Source organism: Manacus candei, unplaced genomic scaffold, assembly GCF_025592945.1.
Source record: "Manacus candei isolate 608988 ecotype Guabito, Panama unplaced genomic scaffold, ASM2559294v1 h1tg000017l, whole genome shotgun sequence".
Classification (NCBI taxonomy): Eukaryota; Metazoa; Chordata; class Aves; order Passeriformes; family Pipridae; genus Manacus; species Manacus candei.
The window spans coordinates 12,231,977-12,251,816 of record NW_026138065.1 but is presented as its reverse complement, the minus strand read 5'-3'; the positions used below and the strand labels follow the sequence as shown (position 1 = coordinate 12,251,816).

At 35.2% G+C, this 19,840-nt stretch overlaps 1 protein-coding gene across 2 annotated transcripts in view; it reads left to right on the top strand.

The window, feature by feature from the left end:
• The window catches only part of BTBD9 (BTB domain containing 9), a 118,759-nt gene that overhangs the window by 80,068 nt on the left and 18,851 nt on the right, over positions 1–19,840 (top strand). For both annotated transcript variants that reach the window (XM_051783446.1, XM_051783445.1), the window contains exons 9-10: positions 2,406–2,595; positions 9,409–9,516. In XM_051783446.1, the coding sequence (XP_051639406.1) occupies positions 2,406–2,595; positions 9,409–9,516 (298 nt within the window). The remainder of the gene's footprint in view (positions 1–2,405; positions 2,596–9,408; positions 9,517–19,840) is intronic.

Here is a 19,840-nt window from a genome sequence, read left to right as displayed (position 1 = left end):
TTGGTTCATTGGTGGTTGTCCTAAGATTATGCTCCTGATACCAGTAGCCCACTTAAAACACGGAATCCCAGCTCTTTGTGGAAAATTATCTCTTTTTTGCGTGCTGGAGACTCAAACAATAGCTCTGAAGTTTCACATAGCTATGTTTCAGTCATTTTCAGATGTTGTAGTATTTTAATACATATTTTACAGACAGCTATTAAAAGTGTGTGATAAAGTTATCCGTGTACAGCAGGCTTGAAATGGTACAGGTTGTTTGTCCTTTATCAGAGGATGATACACAAAATCTCAGATTCTTTTTTAATACAACCTGTGCTGAAAGAGTTTTTGTCATTTAGATGAACAAGCAGTGCTTCTAACATCTTCCCTCCAAAAAACAGAGGCTCAACAGGCAATCTTGATTTTCAGATGTTCAGAGGGCATATTTTTCAGCCTTGTTAATTTTAATTTTTTGATTGAGAGAGGGAATAGAGAGAGTTTTAGAAGCTAAGGAGGTTAACTAGAAACTGAGCTTTTTAAAAAGGAAAGTGCTGGACATGATTGGGGCATATAGCTTGGGGCATAAACCCAATAGTTTTGGGGCTTTTATGTTATCTGTCATCTTGCTGGAAGGTGACATTCAAAAAGCTTAGAATTCTCTCTGAATTACAATTGGAAAGTGCCATACTTGATCAAATGTTAACAAAGGGAAATAATATGTAATTTGAAAAACAAGCGTTGAAGCACTTGTAAAACAGTGCTGGAAGAATACCTCCTTCTTACAGTGTGTTCCCAGAGGAGCTCCTGTTGTCTTGATCTTTGAAATTGCTGAAATTATGTCAAGTTCTAACTATATGATGAATTCTGTTTGATTTGAAAGGAGGGAGTAAACTACTTAGCATGGGATGTAAATCAGATTAAGCAGGACTAAGTGAGTATAAGAAGAGCATTCCTCTCCTTGGAAAGTTTTCTAGAAACCAACACTGAAGTTACATCCTTTGCTAAAGAATAACAATTCTGAACACTACACTTTTTTTTATTGCCCAGTACCTTCTGTTCCTCTACTTCTAAAAATGCCTAGTAAAAGGTTATATCACCTTTTATATAATTTGATTTCTAACAGCCGTTTCCAGTCTAGAGTGTTCAGTTCTGGATGTGCTAGGGAGAAGGAAGAACTGAAGTTAGATGATGCTGATGCATAGACCACAGTGTTGGATATGTACACTGATTGCAAGAGGGGCTGTAGAGGTGAAAGAGTTCATTATAGATGTTGCAGCATAAGGTAGCAGTTTATCACTGGCCTGTGCAATTAGATTTGTAATCTACCTTTTTTTTTAATTAAACTCTCTCCTTCCATTTTCCCAGGAATGCTTTTACTAATTTGAAAATTCTTTGAGTTTCCTAACTTGCTTGTTTTCCCTGTAATAATATTCTAGTAACTGTATATCAGGTGAATGAAAGAGGGCAAATTTGATATTTGCAGTAGTGCCTTCAGCTTTCTTTGGTATAACAGTACTGTGTACTGGCATTTTTTATGGCTGCTTATAGGATAGAAGAAAGAATTATCCAGCAAGGATCTTTGATGACATTAATGAGGAGAGTATAATTCCATCACTCTCTCCTGTAGGGAAATCATTATCCTGTGTTCTGGCCCTCCCTTTTTCAAGAGGAAGGGTTCAAAGTAGTTTATTTTATATTCTATTGGGATATTATAGGGTTTTTTGTGGCATTCAGTCATACATTTTTCCTGTCTCTTGGTTGAATGAGAAATACTTCTGCATTTGCTGTTCCATTGTCTTACAGACCTATTGCTCTCTCCTTTTCTCTTGTAGTCCAGTAGAGATATTGAAGGATTTTATAAATATTAAAAAAAATTCATTTTTTAAGCTTGGGGTGCAATTTCTCATCACAGTCAGAGAGACTGTCAGAGGTACCAACAGGTACATGTTGAGAATAGTCTCCTGAGGAGTGAGATTTCAAGCCCTAGTTTTGAAGAATTTGAGTCCTGACTTCCTACAGCCCAGATCAGTGCTTTAAATTATCTCCCAATTTTTTCTTTGTCTCTATTCATTTGTTCTTTTGGCAGTAGAGAGGGAAGTTTCATCATGAAAACAGGAAGAAATTGTTTTAAAATTTCTAAACTTTTACTGGACCAGATGTTTTTTCCCAGTTGTATTAAAAGAGTGCTTTCATATCACCAAGACTGAAATCCATCTGTTAGTTTACCAAGCTATTCTGGGATCAATGCTGTAAAAGTTATCTGTACCACTTGTTCATAGTTCATGTTATATGAGTTAAATTTCCTTCTGTTGACCATACTTTGAATTTTCTCTTTTTTAGCCAATCCTTTCCCAGCAATAAAGTCCACTGGTATCTGAACTGTTTTCTGACTGTATTTCTGTCATCTTTATGTTTTTAATTCACAGTTCCCACTGAAAATGTTGCAACGATTGCAGACTGTGCCAGTGTGATTGAGGGTGTAAGTCGCAGTCGGAATGCCTTATTGAATGGAGACACAAAAAACTATGACTGGGATTCAGGATACACGTGCCATCAGCTTGGGAGCGGCGCTATTGTAGTACAGCTAGCACAGCCCTACATGATTGGATCAATACGGTAAGAAGGTTTATTTTTCTCTAAATTAAAGGCTGCATTGAAACTTTTAATAGAATATATGACATTTGGAAACAACATCAATTAGGGGACTGGTTTAGTTGTTGTGATTTGGCTTCTTACTTCAGTATAATAGGTGTGTTAAAAAAATTAAATGTGTGAATTATTTGTTGAGATACAGCAGTGCAATTCCTGAAAATGTTGCATTACAGAGGCATAATAATAGTAACAGTCAAATTGTAAGATTAAAGTTATATACTTATTTTAAAATAGAATTTAATTTCTGTCTCACTTTTGGTTAAGTAGGTGCAATTCCTCTTATCCACTTCATTGTGAAAACAATTTTATTGAACAAAATCATCACCTCCAGTCAGCCAGATTTCCTTTTCACTATACAATTAGTGCTAGTTCTTACTTGAACATGAACGGTATAATAAAGGTACAGTAACCTGACTATTCCTTTACAGTACTGGATTAATGAATGTGTTTAGATTTGGATTGAAGTTCATTGGGCTCTTTCTACAGTGAATGTCTGTATACATATGAAGATCAAACTTTTGGCTAACATAGAGACTTAGGAAATAGATTATAGAGTGGGATTTTTCAGAGGTGAAGACAAAAATAATCTTGCAAACTTCAGATTCTGACTATGAGTGTTTGTGGTTCTTGTTTCATAAAATCAACATGCAAAACATTGTCTTTATGGCATCATGTTCTTTGTAAATTTAGAATATGTAGTCAGGGATGTAATTTGTATGCTCTGTGGCAATGGAAAAAAGGGAAAGATTTCTGAAGTTCTGAGTACCAGTGAGCAAAGGTTGAAACCCCAGGTGAGTATGGCTTGCAACAGAGATCATGCACATAGGTACGTATTTCTAGGAGCTTAGTGGGGTCTGCCTGTTAGAGCTGCCTCTTCAAACTGACTGATGAGCCAACTGAGACTTGAAAGCTCTTTTGTAACTTCATAATTTCTGTTTTGTGTGGTTTGGGTTTGGCCTTTGATTTTAAACTTTATCTTAAAAGTTTTACATCCATCATAACAATGCCAAACATCCAGGCATATCTGTAACCTAAGTGTTTTATCTACGTGCTAGCTATAGATGTTATGCATAATCCAAGTTTGGCTTTGTTCTTGCTGAAACAAGTTGAATAAGTGTATTTGGAAACTTTCCACACTCAGTGTTTTATGCCTTTCAGTTTGATGTTTTTAACATTCAATTAAGTATTGCATCTCAATTAGAAAACCAGGAAAATGCACTACTAACATTTCTTAAAATAGATAAATGAAACGTACTTATATCATTTTCCTGCCTCTGTAAACTTAAAGCAGCAAAGGCTTTGACCACATGAAGGAGTAAGACAATAACTAATATTCATAGTTTCTCAGTTCATAATCTGTCTTCCTATCTTACTGTTTTCTGCTACATTTTAATTGCTGAATTGTATCATATTTTCCAGTCAGTGAAGAAAGTCTGACTTTCCTATATTCAATACTATGCTAGTGTTTATTCTTAAGAGAAGATTTTTAATAAGTCTTATTATTAAATAGTGAGTTGGGTGAACTAGACTTTTGGTTGCCAAGAAATGATAATTATATAATCAGCAAGGGTGTAGAGCAAATTAAAAAAAATAACCCAAACATTACACAATTTAAAACTAATAGGCATTTAGTGATTTATGTGGTATTGCATTGTACAGCTACAAGATGAGAATCTCATCTTTCTCTGTCAGTTTTCCTGCATGTATAGTACAAACCAGATGAATAGCTTACTTTAAGAAAACAACGATGTTATCATCTGGGATATCTTTTGACAGAGGAGGCTACCTGCATTGCCTAGAGACAGAAATCTGCCTGTGGGTTTAGATTCTAAATGAATAATTAGGAATTAAAGTACATATCTTTTTAGTTCAGAAACACAAATGTGCCGTTGAATATATTTGTTTCAAAGAGGATAAATACATGAGCCTTTGAAAACAGAGTGGTATCTGCTTTTAGTCTGTAGAAATCAGAATACTACTGGTGAGAGGCTCCAAGACAGAATGTGTTACCATGACAACTAAATTCTGAGTATGAAAAAAAACAGAAGAACTCTTGGTACTCAAATATGCCTTAGAAATGCACAGAGAGTTTAATGTTTCAAGAGTATATATTTGTGTGCATGCTTTCTGACAAAGTCATTCATTGTCCTAGAATCTTAGCACCCTTCACGTTGGAAGGCACTTGAGGAAGAAGACATCTAACCCAGCTTGTTTTGCAAAGGAGTGTAATCTATGAAAAAAGAACATACTACTCAGGGCTTTATGCACTCAGGTCTTGAAAACCTCCAAGGAAGGAAATTCCACAACTTCTCTGGGTAACCCATGATAACCTGCTCTTAGGTATTGGCAAGTGCTGTTAAGTTCCTTCCCAACCCTAGGCCTTCTTAGGCTAAAGAAGCCAATTTCCACAGCCTCACAGTGTGTGTACTCCAACCTCATGGCCATTCTGATGGTCCTCTGCTGTAATTGTTCGGATCTGTCACTTGTATTTGGATCCAAAATGGTACTCAGTATGCCAGGTATGATCTAACAAGTGTCAAGTAGAGGAGAATCATTTCTTTCCATTGTTTAGCTGGCTCAGTTCCTGTTGCTACAGCTCCACATGCTTCATTGCTGAGAAGGCACATAGGCAACTTATGGTATCCACTGTTCAATTTGACTCAGGAATGCTATGGGAGACTGTGTTGAAAGTTTGTTAATATTGAATACTTTTTCAGGTATTTGTATATAAATTTGGAGCTCTTGACTTACATATCAAAATTTACTCAGAAATTCTGAAAAGATGTAATGACAGTCAGTGCTCAGTAGTATTTTGTAATAGGGAAGACTTGGAAAACACGAAGGTTGGACTAGATGACCTTTAAAAGTCCCTTTCAACCCAAACTGTTCTATGATTCTGTGATTTTTTTAAAAAAATAATTGTAACTAAATATTGTCTTTTAGATTATAAAATTTTTAAAAAATAATTCAAGAAGTTTATTCTTTTATTAATACTCAGAACAGCTTACAAGATATTTGGAACAGTTAACAGAGAAAATGCTAGGTTAGGTAGTTTTTCCACATAGTTGCCTGTCTGGGCACAAAATAACCTTCTTCTTTTCTTCTGTGAAAAGACCCTTTCTTATCAATGACAGTAAAAGTATTTAATTAGGAAGAGAAAGACAGCGATTGCTGTGTGCAACATACTAAACATAGTTTAACTAATGGCTAAAACTTTAATACTGAAATGGCTGCCACATCACAATAACTCTAACTCTCCCTGCATTTATCTGGAAGAGAAATATAATACTATTACACTATGGTCTTTGCCTGGTTTTTCCTATGAATTTAAAAAAAGAAAGAAAACAAAACATAAAATGGGATTTGTTATAGTGTGGAGGGAGACAATTATTCTGTCTCAGTGATTTTTTTGTTAGAATAAATGGAAATATTTTGCATTTTTAGAAAAGTACATTAACCACTTATCCAAGTTTAATCTATTTGAAGACTTTATTGCTAATATGATAGCTTTTCATATTCAGAGTAATTCTTACATTAACAAACAATATAAATGAATTTTTACTTGTACCATCATAATGTACATCTCTTATGCTTTCTAATTTTCCATACCACTTCTGCTTAGGAAGCTTTCCTTTCTTTGCTGCTCCTTTTCTGTGCTTGTCTGACTTGAGAGTGAAATCACAGCTCAGAATGAATGATCGTAGGAACACTTAGCAAATGTGCAGGAATTTTATCTCCTCTGTAAGATCCTGAAGGACTGGTTTCTTGCAGGATAACTACTGAAACATAAATATCTGCACAAAACTGAAGAGGTTTATAGACATCCAGAGGCAAAAATGCCACAAATGTTGTATAAGAAAACTCCTCCCCTGTGGTTTTGGGTTTTCTTTCTTTTTCTTCATCTATCAAGAAGTGTCGCTACCTCATGTTTTAATTTCTGTCTTTTGGGTTTCTAAGGTGTGCAAGTGGTTTATGAACAAAGTATGATCAAATATTTATGCCATACATTTAAATAGTGACTTAATAGTATTCAGGAAAGAGGTGTCATCCTGTCAGATGCACAACTAGTAGTGTTTGGTATTATGCTAACACCTTGAGTACCTGTAGTTATACAGCAGTCTGAACTAAGGAGTGACAATCTTTTTTTACAGAAATTTAGGAATAAAAAGCAAACAGAGACAGCACAAAATGCTTGTAGAAACACAGAACATTCAATCATAGAGCAACACATGACATTTAAGGATATACTGTTTTAAAAAGGGCTACAGCATCTTTTTATGTAACAGGTAGCCAATATAATGTGTCCCACACCTGTAATATGAAGTTTTATTTATATTTTAAAAGCTTTTGTTTTATAAAGTGAGGCATTGTCAACATGTGATGTAAATAAAGATGTCATATTAAATTACAGGCCTAGACTCTAGATTCCCAAAGAAGTAATATGTTTAAATCTCACAATTTTGCAGGGTGTAAGCTGAATAAATCTTCATTTGACTTTTCCTTCTTAATCCTGAGGGCAGGATTTACTAATGAGCTAATTTAGCTTTTTATTCTAATACGGAAAGTCCTAAGAACATGAGCAATTTTTCTATAAACAGATGCATTTCCAATGGGTATAGACTTTTTGACTAGAGTATTCTTCTTCCTGTCAATTAATATCCATCTTAGAAAAACATAGCTTTTCTACAAAAGTAGCTTGGTAATTTGCCTGGAATGTATTGCAAATGCTATTATACCTGGTGTAAAAAGTGGCCTTTGTGCTTAGTATGCACTGGTGAATATTCACGTTGTCACCTGAAAGGTTTTCACTGCTTATACAGAAAGGCTTTCAAGCAGAGTAAATTCCAAATAGGTTCTTTTGTCAGTCTCCCTCCTCAGTCTTTCCTAAAAAAGCTACTGGAGAAGAAATAACTTTCATTTTCTTTCACAAGCACCAAAGAAAGAAAAATTTACATTTAGTATTCATGCTAAGTCACTTTGGGAAAGATTCCTCCAACTTTAATTACTCATTGTTTGCTTTGTAATAATTCTAAGCCATATGCTTTTCTAAACCTATTTAACTTGGGCTAGGTTGTTTCGGGAGAGAGCAATTATCCATGTGTTTGAAAGTAACACACATGTCCTGTTAGCCTTTTGCTCTGAAGCCAAGCCAGTTGTGTTTTAATTAGAGTATTGTTAGTTGGAATTACAGTCACTAGTGTGCTTCTGATGTTCAAACTCTTGATCATAGCTTTGAAAAACAAGGATCAAGGAAACGACACCGAGTCCCCATGATAAAAGGATTCTATTGAAAAGCATAATTAGCTACATTTTAATAGCCTTTTTGAAAGAAAACAAATTTATGAATGTTTTTACTTTTCCCTCTTTTTATCATTTAGAAGACTTGGTTTAAATATAATTGTTAAATCAATTCAGAATCTGTTGATTAGTAGTAGTTAACCAAATAAAGGATTGTAATCAGTAAACTTTTTTTTTAAAGAAAATACGCTTTATTCAGTGTCTTCAGTATTTGGAGACCTTCGAGCTATGGAAAAGCAGAATGAGGATGATTTGATGAAAGAGAGGGGTTGAAGTTGGGGGGTTTTGTTTTGGGGTGTGGGATTTTTTTGAAGTCTTTCATGGTGCCACAGGCAACTATTTTTATTTTTTACTAAGTCAGGTCTGAATCTTTTAATTTGCAAATAGACAGTTTTAACATGTTCTAAAATGCTTGTGTTAAAAATGGTTTATTTTAGCTTCTTAAAGCTATTTTTGACAGCATATTATTTTTGATAATATTAATGAGCTAGATTCAGCATCGAGGGAATTTATTTTGAATCTGCTTGTCTACTAGACCTAATTCCATTTTGAATGCTGGGATTTCAAAACCTAAAAAAAAAAAGTGCTGAACTAAATTGTTTGCCTCTCTACTCATCGCTGGTGAGGCTGCACCTCAGGTACTGTGTCCAGTTTTGGACCAAATATCTCTTACAACAGGGCAATAATCCCCATATAAAGAAAAGAGGATACATTTTCCAAATGTGTGTTTCGGTACCTAAGATAAATAACATCCCTGATGCTTTATGTCTTCCTCTCTGTAAGACAAGTATGGAAATCGAAGGCTATTCAATATGTTATTTAGTGCCCTTCCTGAAGAGCTACTTGTTTGTTAGAATAAGTACAGAATGAGTCCTTGAGACCTTTCTGGTCTTCCTTTTTCTTCTGCCTTTTTAGCAATTTGTTTAACAATTCATTGCCTTTTTTTGTCATATTCTGATGAACCAGGACTGGAAATTCCCCTTTCCCTACTCATTTTTTTTAATATATTTATTATTTCTGTGGGGGTTTTGTGGGTTTTTCTAAATATATTTATGATATATTTACCAAAACCAAGAGAATACAGTTAAGAAGACAGCTTAATCCTTTTAAATCACCCAATTCTTTTTTTCTGTCCCCTCCTAAACTGACCTGTTGAGACAGATCTTCATTTCGTGTTAAAAGCAGGCAGTGCCACGTGCCAATTAAATTGAAAGTAATTGGATGAATGTAATAGATTAATGTTCTTAAGATGGTTATTATAAGCCTATAAGCCTATTATTGGCCTCAGGATAATAAGAATAGAGACACAGTAGTTTGAGATGGCAGAAACAGTAAAGTTTACTGAGTGCTAGAGGTACATTGCAAAAGAAACAGTTACATTTATAAAGGATTAAGTGGAGAAAATAAAGGACTGGCAAACTTAAGAAGCTTGGTTTGATGTTTGTTTTACTTATCATTCAACAACTTGTTCATACTTAGGTTGCTACTTTGGGACTGTGATGATCGGAGTTACAGCTACTACATTGAGGTTTCTACAAATCAGCAGCAGTGGACTATGGTGGTGGATCGCACAAAAATTTCCTGCAAGTGAGTCCAGTTTTTTCCACTTATTTGCACAAAGTAGGAACTGTAAACTTGTTTTTCTGGTGGGTTTTTTGTTCAGTACTTATATAGGTTCCTGTGAAGAGAATGATCATTACATAACCTGTAGATTAATACAACTTTAGAGGGTAACAGCTTCTAGTGTAACTGAACATCTAGACTTTCAGACCAGAATCAATTTCTTAAGAACCACATCAGTACTGGATCTTCAGATAATCAGTTGGATAATTCATTCTTAGAAACAGTCTGCCTACCATACCCTTGATTTTGTGATCACTGGAAGTTAAACCATGTTTTTCTGGAGTTCACATGTTTATGATGACCCCTGGTGTCAAATCACCCTACCTTGAGAAATGTGGAAAGAGAGGGAAGAGAGTATAGTTGGTAAACAATTTTGTTAATAAAATGTCTTTCTCCCCTCAAAGCACATAAATGTATTGTATGGTATTTGGAGGGAGTGGGGAGAGTGAGGGCAGGGACCAAAGCATAACAGACCAAACATTTACTGAAGCTTGACCTTGTCTCTGTTCAAAAGCAGAGTACCTGTCTTATGCATTTACCACTCTGTTTTCAGAAAGGACCCTTCCACAGAACAAACATGCTTCTTAAACAGTGATAAAGAAAGGAGAAAAACTGTTTCATTTTCGTTTGAATAATTAAATCAGGAGAAATCAGGCATGAATATTCTCCACATGTATACTCTCCATTGGCTTTTCGGCAATTTCTGCTGATGAAACCTATTCTTCTAATATGGATGAATAATTTAGTATGGGTAGCCTTCTTAAACCATGTGAATATAGTTCTAATTCCTAGCAAAGAATGACCTAGATACTGGTCATGGGACTGAAAAGACAGTCTGCAAATTTATATATTTATTATATATTTATATCCAGAAGCCAGGTATGCTCAGAATTCAGTGAATGTTGATAGGACATGATTTCCTGACTAAGCCCCAGGGAAGCTCAGAATTATAAAAGCCTTATTTATCTCCTTTTCCCCAAGTAAGTTTTCTGTAAGATATGCTTTCTTTCTTGGGACAAAATTGAAGTCATCCACCCCCACCCATCTTGTATTTGTGCCAACCAAAACAAAATTGATTTTACAAATTCAGAGATGTATCTCAGTTTGTCACATCAAGTAAGGGAATTATTCAGTCCTTTGTAGCAATGCTGCTGACACACATTTTTCTAAAGTTTATATTCCATCTCTTAACAAACAGTGCTACTCAAATGCTTTACAATGTGCTCTAGACACGTTGGTGAAGGAGAACTTGACACGTCCTTTCACTGTCTGTAAAGGGCAGGGTATTGATGAGCACAAAACCTGTGTTCTGCCTGCAGGTCTGGAGGAAGACTAAAGATTTAATCATTCTCAAAGACATCTCAGCGTAATAGATAAAATTCATCTTTTTGTCTGCCTCCAGCAGTGGGAGCACTAAAAGGCTGAAACCACAAAGGAGAGAGAGACACTCAAGAATCTTTGTGCATTTTTTCCTTGAACATTTTGATACTAAAAACCTATAACAATCAAAAGAAGCACTTGCTTAAGTATGCGCAGCACAGGTGAAATTGCTGATTGACTGCCCAGTTCAAATATCTTCGCACAGTGTTCAAACCACGCTTTTTTGTTTGTTTTTTTTTTTTTAAAACCTTAACCTTGGGCAAATAGAGATGCATACCTGAAGTAAAGATAGCTGCCTTATTGGGATATACTTCAAAATCTTGATTCAAAACACAGGTGCTCTGGAAGTTCTCAAAGCTATGGCTGCAGGAACCATTTTCATGTGAATTAGAGAACTGCATTTTGCCTGACTTCTTGCTCTGACAGATATGTGTTCAGCTGGCATAAAGCCAGTCTTTAATCTTGAAATCTGCAGACATAGAGTGTCCTAGCACTGTCTGTAACTATCTCCTCTAAACAAATACAAAGGCTGGTCATAAAGCTTGCAGAGTTCACTGCCCATCAATTTTCAGGTGATTTCTTTGCATTTGACAGTGCTTTTTCATGTTCAACTTATATCTCTTGCCCTTTATGATCAGAGAAATGGACTTTTTTCTTTTTTTGCAGTCACAGAAAACTTAATACATGTTATTTTATTTTCAGGAATTATTTGCAGAAATGCTGAAATTACTTCATTGCAAAAATTGCTTTTATTGTAATGGCAGGTCGATAACTCTATGTATATCATATAGAAAAATAAATATTTACTATAATATCTATAAAATCAGTCAGAGCTGGACCATCCTTTTTTTTACCGAAAAATACTGAAACAGTACTATGACCTAGAAAGCCATACTCTTAGTACTTTAAAACAGTTGAATGTAGAATGAAAGAAACAGTATCATTCAATGACTCATGCACTGAATGAAGGTCCTCACTTAAATTGTAAGGTAAGCTTTCAGTATGGTAATAGAGACATCTTAAGGATCTTTCTATTAAGATGAAGAGGAAAAAAATGGAACCAGTCGCTGCTAGAAATGTGAAGTGACTTTTTGGGTTAGTTTCTGTAATTTAAAAAAATCTCTGATTGAAAACATGAGGGGTTTTTTCCATGAAAACAAAAAAGTTATTTTCACTTAATATAATTTTAACAGCAAAAACAAACAGAGGAGAGAGTTGGATTTTAACCAAAATTAACAGATGCTAGTAAAGTGGAGGTTGTACAGTTTTTCTGGTTTACTGTCATAGTATAAGGGTAAAGATAGTCCTGCTGGATGCAAGGGATTTCATGGTTTTTTCTGTCTGTCCTTCCTCTTAGCACTATTACACTGGTATTTTATGCAAACAGCACAGCTCGAGAGAAGTCTGCCTCTGAATGTCTTTTAGTCTAGTGATTCACAGACTTCCCAAGGAAAAGCAAGGATCAAACTCAAGTGCTGGGCCTGGGTTTGACTCACCGTCAGGTTTAGGCAAACAGTTAAAGATAACCTGCATTCAGTAATCTTCCTTAACCAGACTAGAGCATAAAGGGGTAGAAACCAGAGTACACTCATCTCTTTCTTCATTGTATGTTTCTGAATGCTGCACCTGTCTCTCACCTGGATGAAACAGAACATATCTTTTGCTGATGTGGTCCAATTTTGCAACTATTTTTTGACTCAGCCACATCCTGATTTTTTTTGATTAATACTTTGACATGCCATCCCAAAAAGGACTAATCCTGTATTGGTATTGAAATTGTCTTCACTTGGATAAGAAGGAGATATGTCCTTCCGTGGGACTATGATTGCCTCTTTGACAAGTGCCTCTCAGAGCAATAGTCAACTAAGACTCGTTATACATGTATTCATGTCAGGCTAAAATACCAATTCTTTCTAAAAAGTATGCTCCAAATTACATCTGATTCTCTACCAAGTTCTGGAGGTGTGAGTGCAACGTAAGTGGTTGATAAGGTCTTGAAATCCTGAGTTTACCCTTTCTGGCACTAGTTCTATGTTTAATATACTGCAGTAGACTGCAGAAAAATAACTTACTTTTCAGTGTAGGGAATGAAACTTGATGGAATTAAAACATAGGAGAATTTCACAGGAACCTACATTTAAAGAGACAAAATGCTTTCACAGTGAGAAAATTTAGATTACTAGTAATATTTTCTATTCACTTTCCTGTCTTCAAAGATGTATAAGAGGTGTCTCCTTTGCTGGCTTTTGGTCTGCCTGGTCTTGCAGTGGAGTTACAGACTTCTATGAAAGTCATTAGCCTGCTGTCTTGCAAGTGTCCTGTGAGGTTTCCAAGTAATTTTGCTCAATCCCTGGCACAAGCAGTAGGATGAACCATAAGGGTACCAAACACAGACCTCGACAGACACCTTAGATGATCAGGAAGTGGCAAACAAAACGATGAGAAAGAAAATTAAATTATGTTTAAACAGCATATATTGGTTTTGGCAGATTACTGAAGCGTGAACTTCCCCTTTAAACTATCAGTGTGCTGCTCTGGGTTGTTTTAATGGCATTTTTAATGTAGTCTTTTGTGTAAATTAATAATTCAGTGCTCAAAGGCAGGAACTGACAGGCTACTCCTAACCTTCTCTTCTCCCAGTTTTAAAAGGCTGAAGACAGAAACTGGATGTCTGTTATCTTCACAGGGGAAGCTTGTGTACCTTCCCTAAGTGTGAGCCAATTAATGCATACTGGTTGTGTAATTGACAATTTTCAGATGCTCTGTGGAGGCTTTTTTTTTTTTCTTTTCCACAATAAGCTGTTTCTCCCTACACAGTATGACAGTAATGAAAAACAGTCATGTTCCCTTCTATTTTTAAAAACATTTATTATAAGCGGACTCGAGCATGTTAGTGTTGAACAACAGAGACTTGCACTTGTTAGAAGAATTTGCTGACAGAGTTTGAAAGTCAAATGAAAAACAGAAGATACCAAAGGCCAGTAGGAGAGTCAGACTTCAGAGTTAATGACACTTCTGATAGAATAAACCCTGCAAAGACAAATACAAAGCAGGCTATCACAATGCTCATCAACTCAGTATCATTCTTTAAAGTTCTCCTGTGTAGTAGTTGTGAAATGGATCTAATACATTGGCAACAGGCATACCGTGTTCAATTCCCCAGTAAGAAAAAAGGATCTAATACTCTGATAGAATTTGGGAAACAATGAATATTATTTATGGATCAGCAATTCTAAGGCAGTTTTTATCACCTGTCTCTATGGCTGTTTTGGGAGTTTTATGATTTTCTTGTGGGCATTACCTTATTTTCAGAAGGTTTATAACATACAGCATTATATATTGTTTAAATTTTTTTGTTATTCAGAATATATTACTGTTTTGATAAATGTTTAAAAACTTCCAAACTTAATTTCATGTTTCTATTGTTTGTTATCTTATATAATAGCTATTTCAAATTCTGAATCTCATCTCAGTTCTGAGAATTTTTTTCTGTAGTACTTCTGCTTTAAAGAATGTTAGTGGCAAACTTGGGTTTTGATTTTTTTTTTCTGGGTGTACTTTTGTGAAACCAGTTTAATATCTATCATGATATGATTATTTCTTCTGCTATAGAAATAATATTTGAAGTGTGTGAGTACCTTTCCTCATAACTGCATGTGGCACATTACTTACATTTGTAGCTTCTTATACTTAGCCACAAACATAGTAGCTTTTTCCTCCTGTTCTCTTCTAGTTCCTTCACTTCACTGTATGATCCCATCCCTAGAATTCCCTCACATCCGTTTTCATTCATCATTCTTCTCCTTAACCACTTCCATAGGCCTTCTCTCTCATAATAAAATGGCTGTAGTATTTCTCAACTCTTTTGCCTTTCATCTGCCTCTATGCCTACATCACTCTGTCTGATGCTTCCCATCAGTTTTGCATGCCTGTCATACTAGAATAAGAAAATAACATTTCTCCTAATTTTTGTGTAGTCCTTAATTCTGTCTCATGCCTGAGCTCCTGAGTGATGGGGTGGAACAGGATAAAAGGAACTGCTCTTGTACCTGTGATGTCAAACAGAGTATTTTGACTGTACTTCATCCTATTTTACATTAAGTCGGTTTCACAGCAAAACCATTCTTGTACCTCTTCTGTCAAACAGAGTATATTTGAACTATGGTTCATCCATAGTTGAAATATACTTCACATGAAGCAAATTTCACAGCAACTCCGTGAAATCCAGATGCCTGCTCCAGGGTTGCCTAACTCACTGTAGCCACATTCATGCAATGCAAGATGAAATATGTTCAAGCAAGATGTCTGTGAAATTGCTACATTGTTAAGCTCAATTTCAAGTCTCACTTCACAAAAATAAACTGAGTTCTCATTAGTCTGTTCATTATGCCACTAGTAATGCCTACTGGAGCAAGTTAGACAGATATAAAGGGTCATTTTGTGTAATTATTGAGCTTTTAAACCCTGCACGATAGAGGCGTTGAAGAACATATTTTTCCTTGTGTTTATATGCTCACATTTTGAAAGATTCTAATAAGGCAAAAGAAGAAAGAGACTTCAGCTCCACAGACCTGTCTTATTGAGCACAAAGAATTAAGATTTCACAGAGAGAAAGCAGAGTTTCCATTTCAGAGCATTAGGAGCCTCTCAGAAGTGTGTAAACTCTATATCTAATGTTTCATTTGCTAGCTTTTACATGATTCTAGCTTGATTGAAGAAAGATCTAGCTTCCCTGAAGTTGTGTATCTTAGTGGTGATTCAGGATCACAGGAAGGTTTTCAAATTGTTAATTTGTCTTTTCTCTTTTTCCACCTGTACCATCAGATCACTGTGTTTGCTTTTCAGCCACAAATATACATGGATCTTTTGAACAAGCCTTGAACAGTGTAACAAGGAGTTGCGAAGTGTCTTAGTCTCCCCTGAATGTTTTTCCATGCACTTGTTTCACTGCAGCTCTACATGTGCCATGTGCATTAAAGTTTTGCTTTACTCCCATTTGCCACGTGGCTGGCGTGGTCTCAGCTCCTCTTCATCCACATTACTGTGAGGAGAGTGGAGAAAACACCACAATAACTCCAACATCACTTTGGATGTTAGCTCAGTTCTGCCTCAGAGAGAATAAGCAATATCTAATAATACCCACAGTTTCTTTTAGATAAGGGAATTTTCCCCCATGTCATCTAAGACTTGAATGTCTCTTTGGAGGCCAGTAAAAACTGTTAAGTTAATGATATAAATAGATGTATGTATTACTAATATAATCTAGAAAAATACATATTTTTAAAAAGTGGTAATTAAGTATGTCCAAAATATCATTGCATAGTCTTCTATTTAAAATAAAAATCAGAGCAAACATTCATTTACTTTCAAGAATTATTATAATTATTTCTTATCTTATTGACATTTCAGTAGAAAATAGACTTGCTCTTCACAGAAATTTGTAAATTCTGTCATCCTTCCTCTGTGACTGATTGTTCATACAGGCTATGAATACTTATATATCCCCCTTCAAATATTTGGGTCCCATTTTGATCTATAACGTTAAGCAATTCTGCAAAAGCCTGTGGTCTTAAGAGCTCTGCACCAACTATTGCTAACTTTGTTTAATGGTACAGAAATTCAAATTTTCTTACTAGGATAAGAATACTGCTGCTGTCTTGCATCCTGTTAAGCAAAGGGGTTTTTTCCCAATGGTAACAGAAACAAACTTTCAGCTATGTCTGGTTAAGGACTCAGCAGTGCAGATTACTGCTTTTATATTATGGAATGATCCTGTGGCAGTACATTAGATTGTCTTCACAGTCATAAATTCTCTCTTTTAAAAATGTCTGTGCATACATGCATATACCCACATGCATGCAGACACACCCACACATGCAGACTCTCAGCACCTGTGTAAGTAAATATTGCTACAAAATAGTTACCCAAATTGTAGATGTCTCCTGTGACACTGGTGCATTTCTCTCCCTGAGATAAGAAAGGAATACCTGATGCTTGAACTGTTGTTTTGTGGTCATATTCATTTACTTTGAAATTTGTTGTTGCAAAGATAATCTAATATACTAATAATCTAATAAACTAAGAGTTCATGATCTAGATGATAAGTTGGCTGTAGCCCTTTCTTAGAGGAAAAGTTATTGAATAATATAGCAATTGTTGACATCTTGTATAGTCAGGAGACCAGTCAGATGTCAGAGATTTGCCCTAACTATGTTGTTGATATTCAGGATCTAATTTCATCAAAACTCTGGAAAGTTTGATGAAATTTGATTATGCTGGCCAAAACAGGTATGGTCTTTAGGGTTACAAATATCCTGCATTGAGATTTATGCAGTATTAAGCCATTGATTTATTCACAGTAATGCATTTAGAAGGACAGATTATAACCATGAATCACAAAGCTGAAGAATTATTATATCTTTAGGTTCATCCTTTGGGGATTTCTGCCCCATGTGGTATGTGGTTTATTTTTTTTAGATTAATTCGTTGTCAGGTTTTTTTCATATACTTCAAGGGATGGTGCTTTCATTCTGCTCTTTGCTTTTCTATTACACTGAATTCCCACAGTAAGGAAATATTTTTTTTCTCAATACCAGTACAGAACATCATGTTACCTAATTTCATGATATTATTTTTCTTCTGTCCTTGTCAACTAATTTTTCTTTCTTAATGGATTTCATATACTTCAACTACATAAAATCATTCTGCCTTTTTTCTGTTACCTTGGTTGCTACTTAAGCAAGTTTTGCTTGACTTTGTTTTGTGCTCATGAGTCATGTTTCCTTTGTTTTTCATATTGTATTTGTGAATTTTACTCAACTCTTTGTATATAAATTTTTAAGGCATAGAGTTTCTATCTAAATACTAAAATTTAGTTTATCAGACACTATTGTAAGGGAGTTACATTTTTTTTCTGTTCTATTACACAGTAAGAGAAGCAAAAACTATATGTGTTACTTTTGTCTTTCTTAGTTCCCTTTACTCTCATGGCTAAAATTACTGCAGTCATGGATTCAGGTTCAGGGTATTTTGTAGGTGAGTTTCAGTCTGAGGTCACAAGGCTTTCTTTTCTGACCTTGAGGTTAATAGATAATTCAGTGTGGTAGTAGAAAGGGTAACAGTTTTCCTCCCTTCCATTACCAAACCTCAGTATTTGTATTGCTGTTAGGAGGAGGCACATGCTGATTTACTTTTTTCACTGTTTTATTCTTCTTAGAGGCTGTGGTTCAATTTACTGCATTCCTTGGAGATTTGACATGTCAATTAGATGTTATCGACAGTAATAGAAGGGCGGTTGCTGTAAATGTGAAGTTTTTACGAGTGGCTATGAAATTACACCCAGGGGAACGTAAGAGACAAGCGCGATAAATACAGCGTTAGCGTTCACGCTACAAAGAAACTGAATAATAGGGAGCATGATTCTGTCTCATATCTCTGAAAGTATTGTTTATATATTTGTTATTAATCAACTATTCCGTTGGTATGAGGAGTTATATAATAAAAATAGCTTACAATCTGTTGTAAGGTTTATGGGTGGGAGAAGCCTTCAAAGTTGAAAGCATCCCATTAGTTGTATGTTATTGCATTGGATGGCTTTTCATATCTTTGCTACCAATGTGAACATCAGGAACAATGACTGTTGGTGGAGAGTAAACACGACAAAGCCAATTCAACCCCTAGGATTATGCAGACTTGTCTTGTGTGTGTGCGCTCTGGTGTACACAGAAGTAAGATGAACTCATAGGTCAAGTTACTCAAGTTCACAGCCTTCCTGCACTGCCACTGCCATCCCCTAAGGATGTATGTTGTAGGTACTACATGCACAGTTCTTGCTACAGCATAGAAATTTGGCTTGTGGCATTCTGCCAGAAAATTGCCAACAAATTGCTAATAATTTAATTTTGTGTAAGATTTTTTAAATATAATCCGTATTTTTGGAAGTGCAGAAAGACAACCTATTGAAATTGGAAATATGTGTAAGTAAGCTAGATTATATGAGCTTATGCAGGACAAAAATGCTAACAGTTGCCTACAGTGGTGTAAATATTTGAAAATTGATTAGTTCATTTAGTTAGAAAAATAATGAGTACATTCAGTTTTACCATAGTTCAATTTGACTATATTTTAACATTTTCTTTGTGTAATATTTTTTCTAAAAAAGCAAAAATGTCAGCACTGAAAATGTGAAAGCAGATGTTACTATAAGAAGTCTTTCATGTTAGAAGCTTTATAAAGATGTCAGAAAGTCAGTATGGACTTTATCAATCTATTTTATGTCAGAATTGTCATAATAGGTCTGTTTCATCAAGCCCACATTTGGTTTCTACAACAAACCCTCTATAATAAAATGTTTATGGCAGTTTAAGAAAGTGTTCTTATAGAGGACAGATGTTTGTTTGGATTGGTGTGAGTGACTAGTCATAGAAATTGCTATAAATAAGTTTAGTTCAGATTCTTTCAGAATTATGTATTCCTTATGAGGGGTATATTTAGAATTAAAACATTTGAGTGGGAGTTTCCCAAAAGGTGTGAATATGTGTTTTTATTTGTCAATATATAAAGCTATTATGTAACAAAATCTGTGATAGATGACTTTTAATATTTATTAAAATATTTATTCCATACTCTTGTTATATTTCTATTAACCGTTTTTCTTACCTCTGTTAGAATTTCAAGTCCTTTTTGGGGTCTTTTTTGTGGTTTTGGGGTTTTTTTCACTATACTGCATAAAGTATATTTGGTAACTCATCAATGGACTATCACATAAATATAGCCAAGATGTATTATTAGGTCAGGTTTGCCTCTGTCTCTGAGAGCAGCAGAGAAAAAGCTGTTACTTCCAGCTTGCACCTTCCTTGCATCTTTAGAAGTCTCACGTTTGACAGGCCCCCTTTTGAAAAAGTGCTGT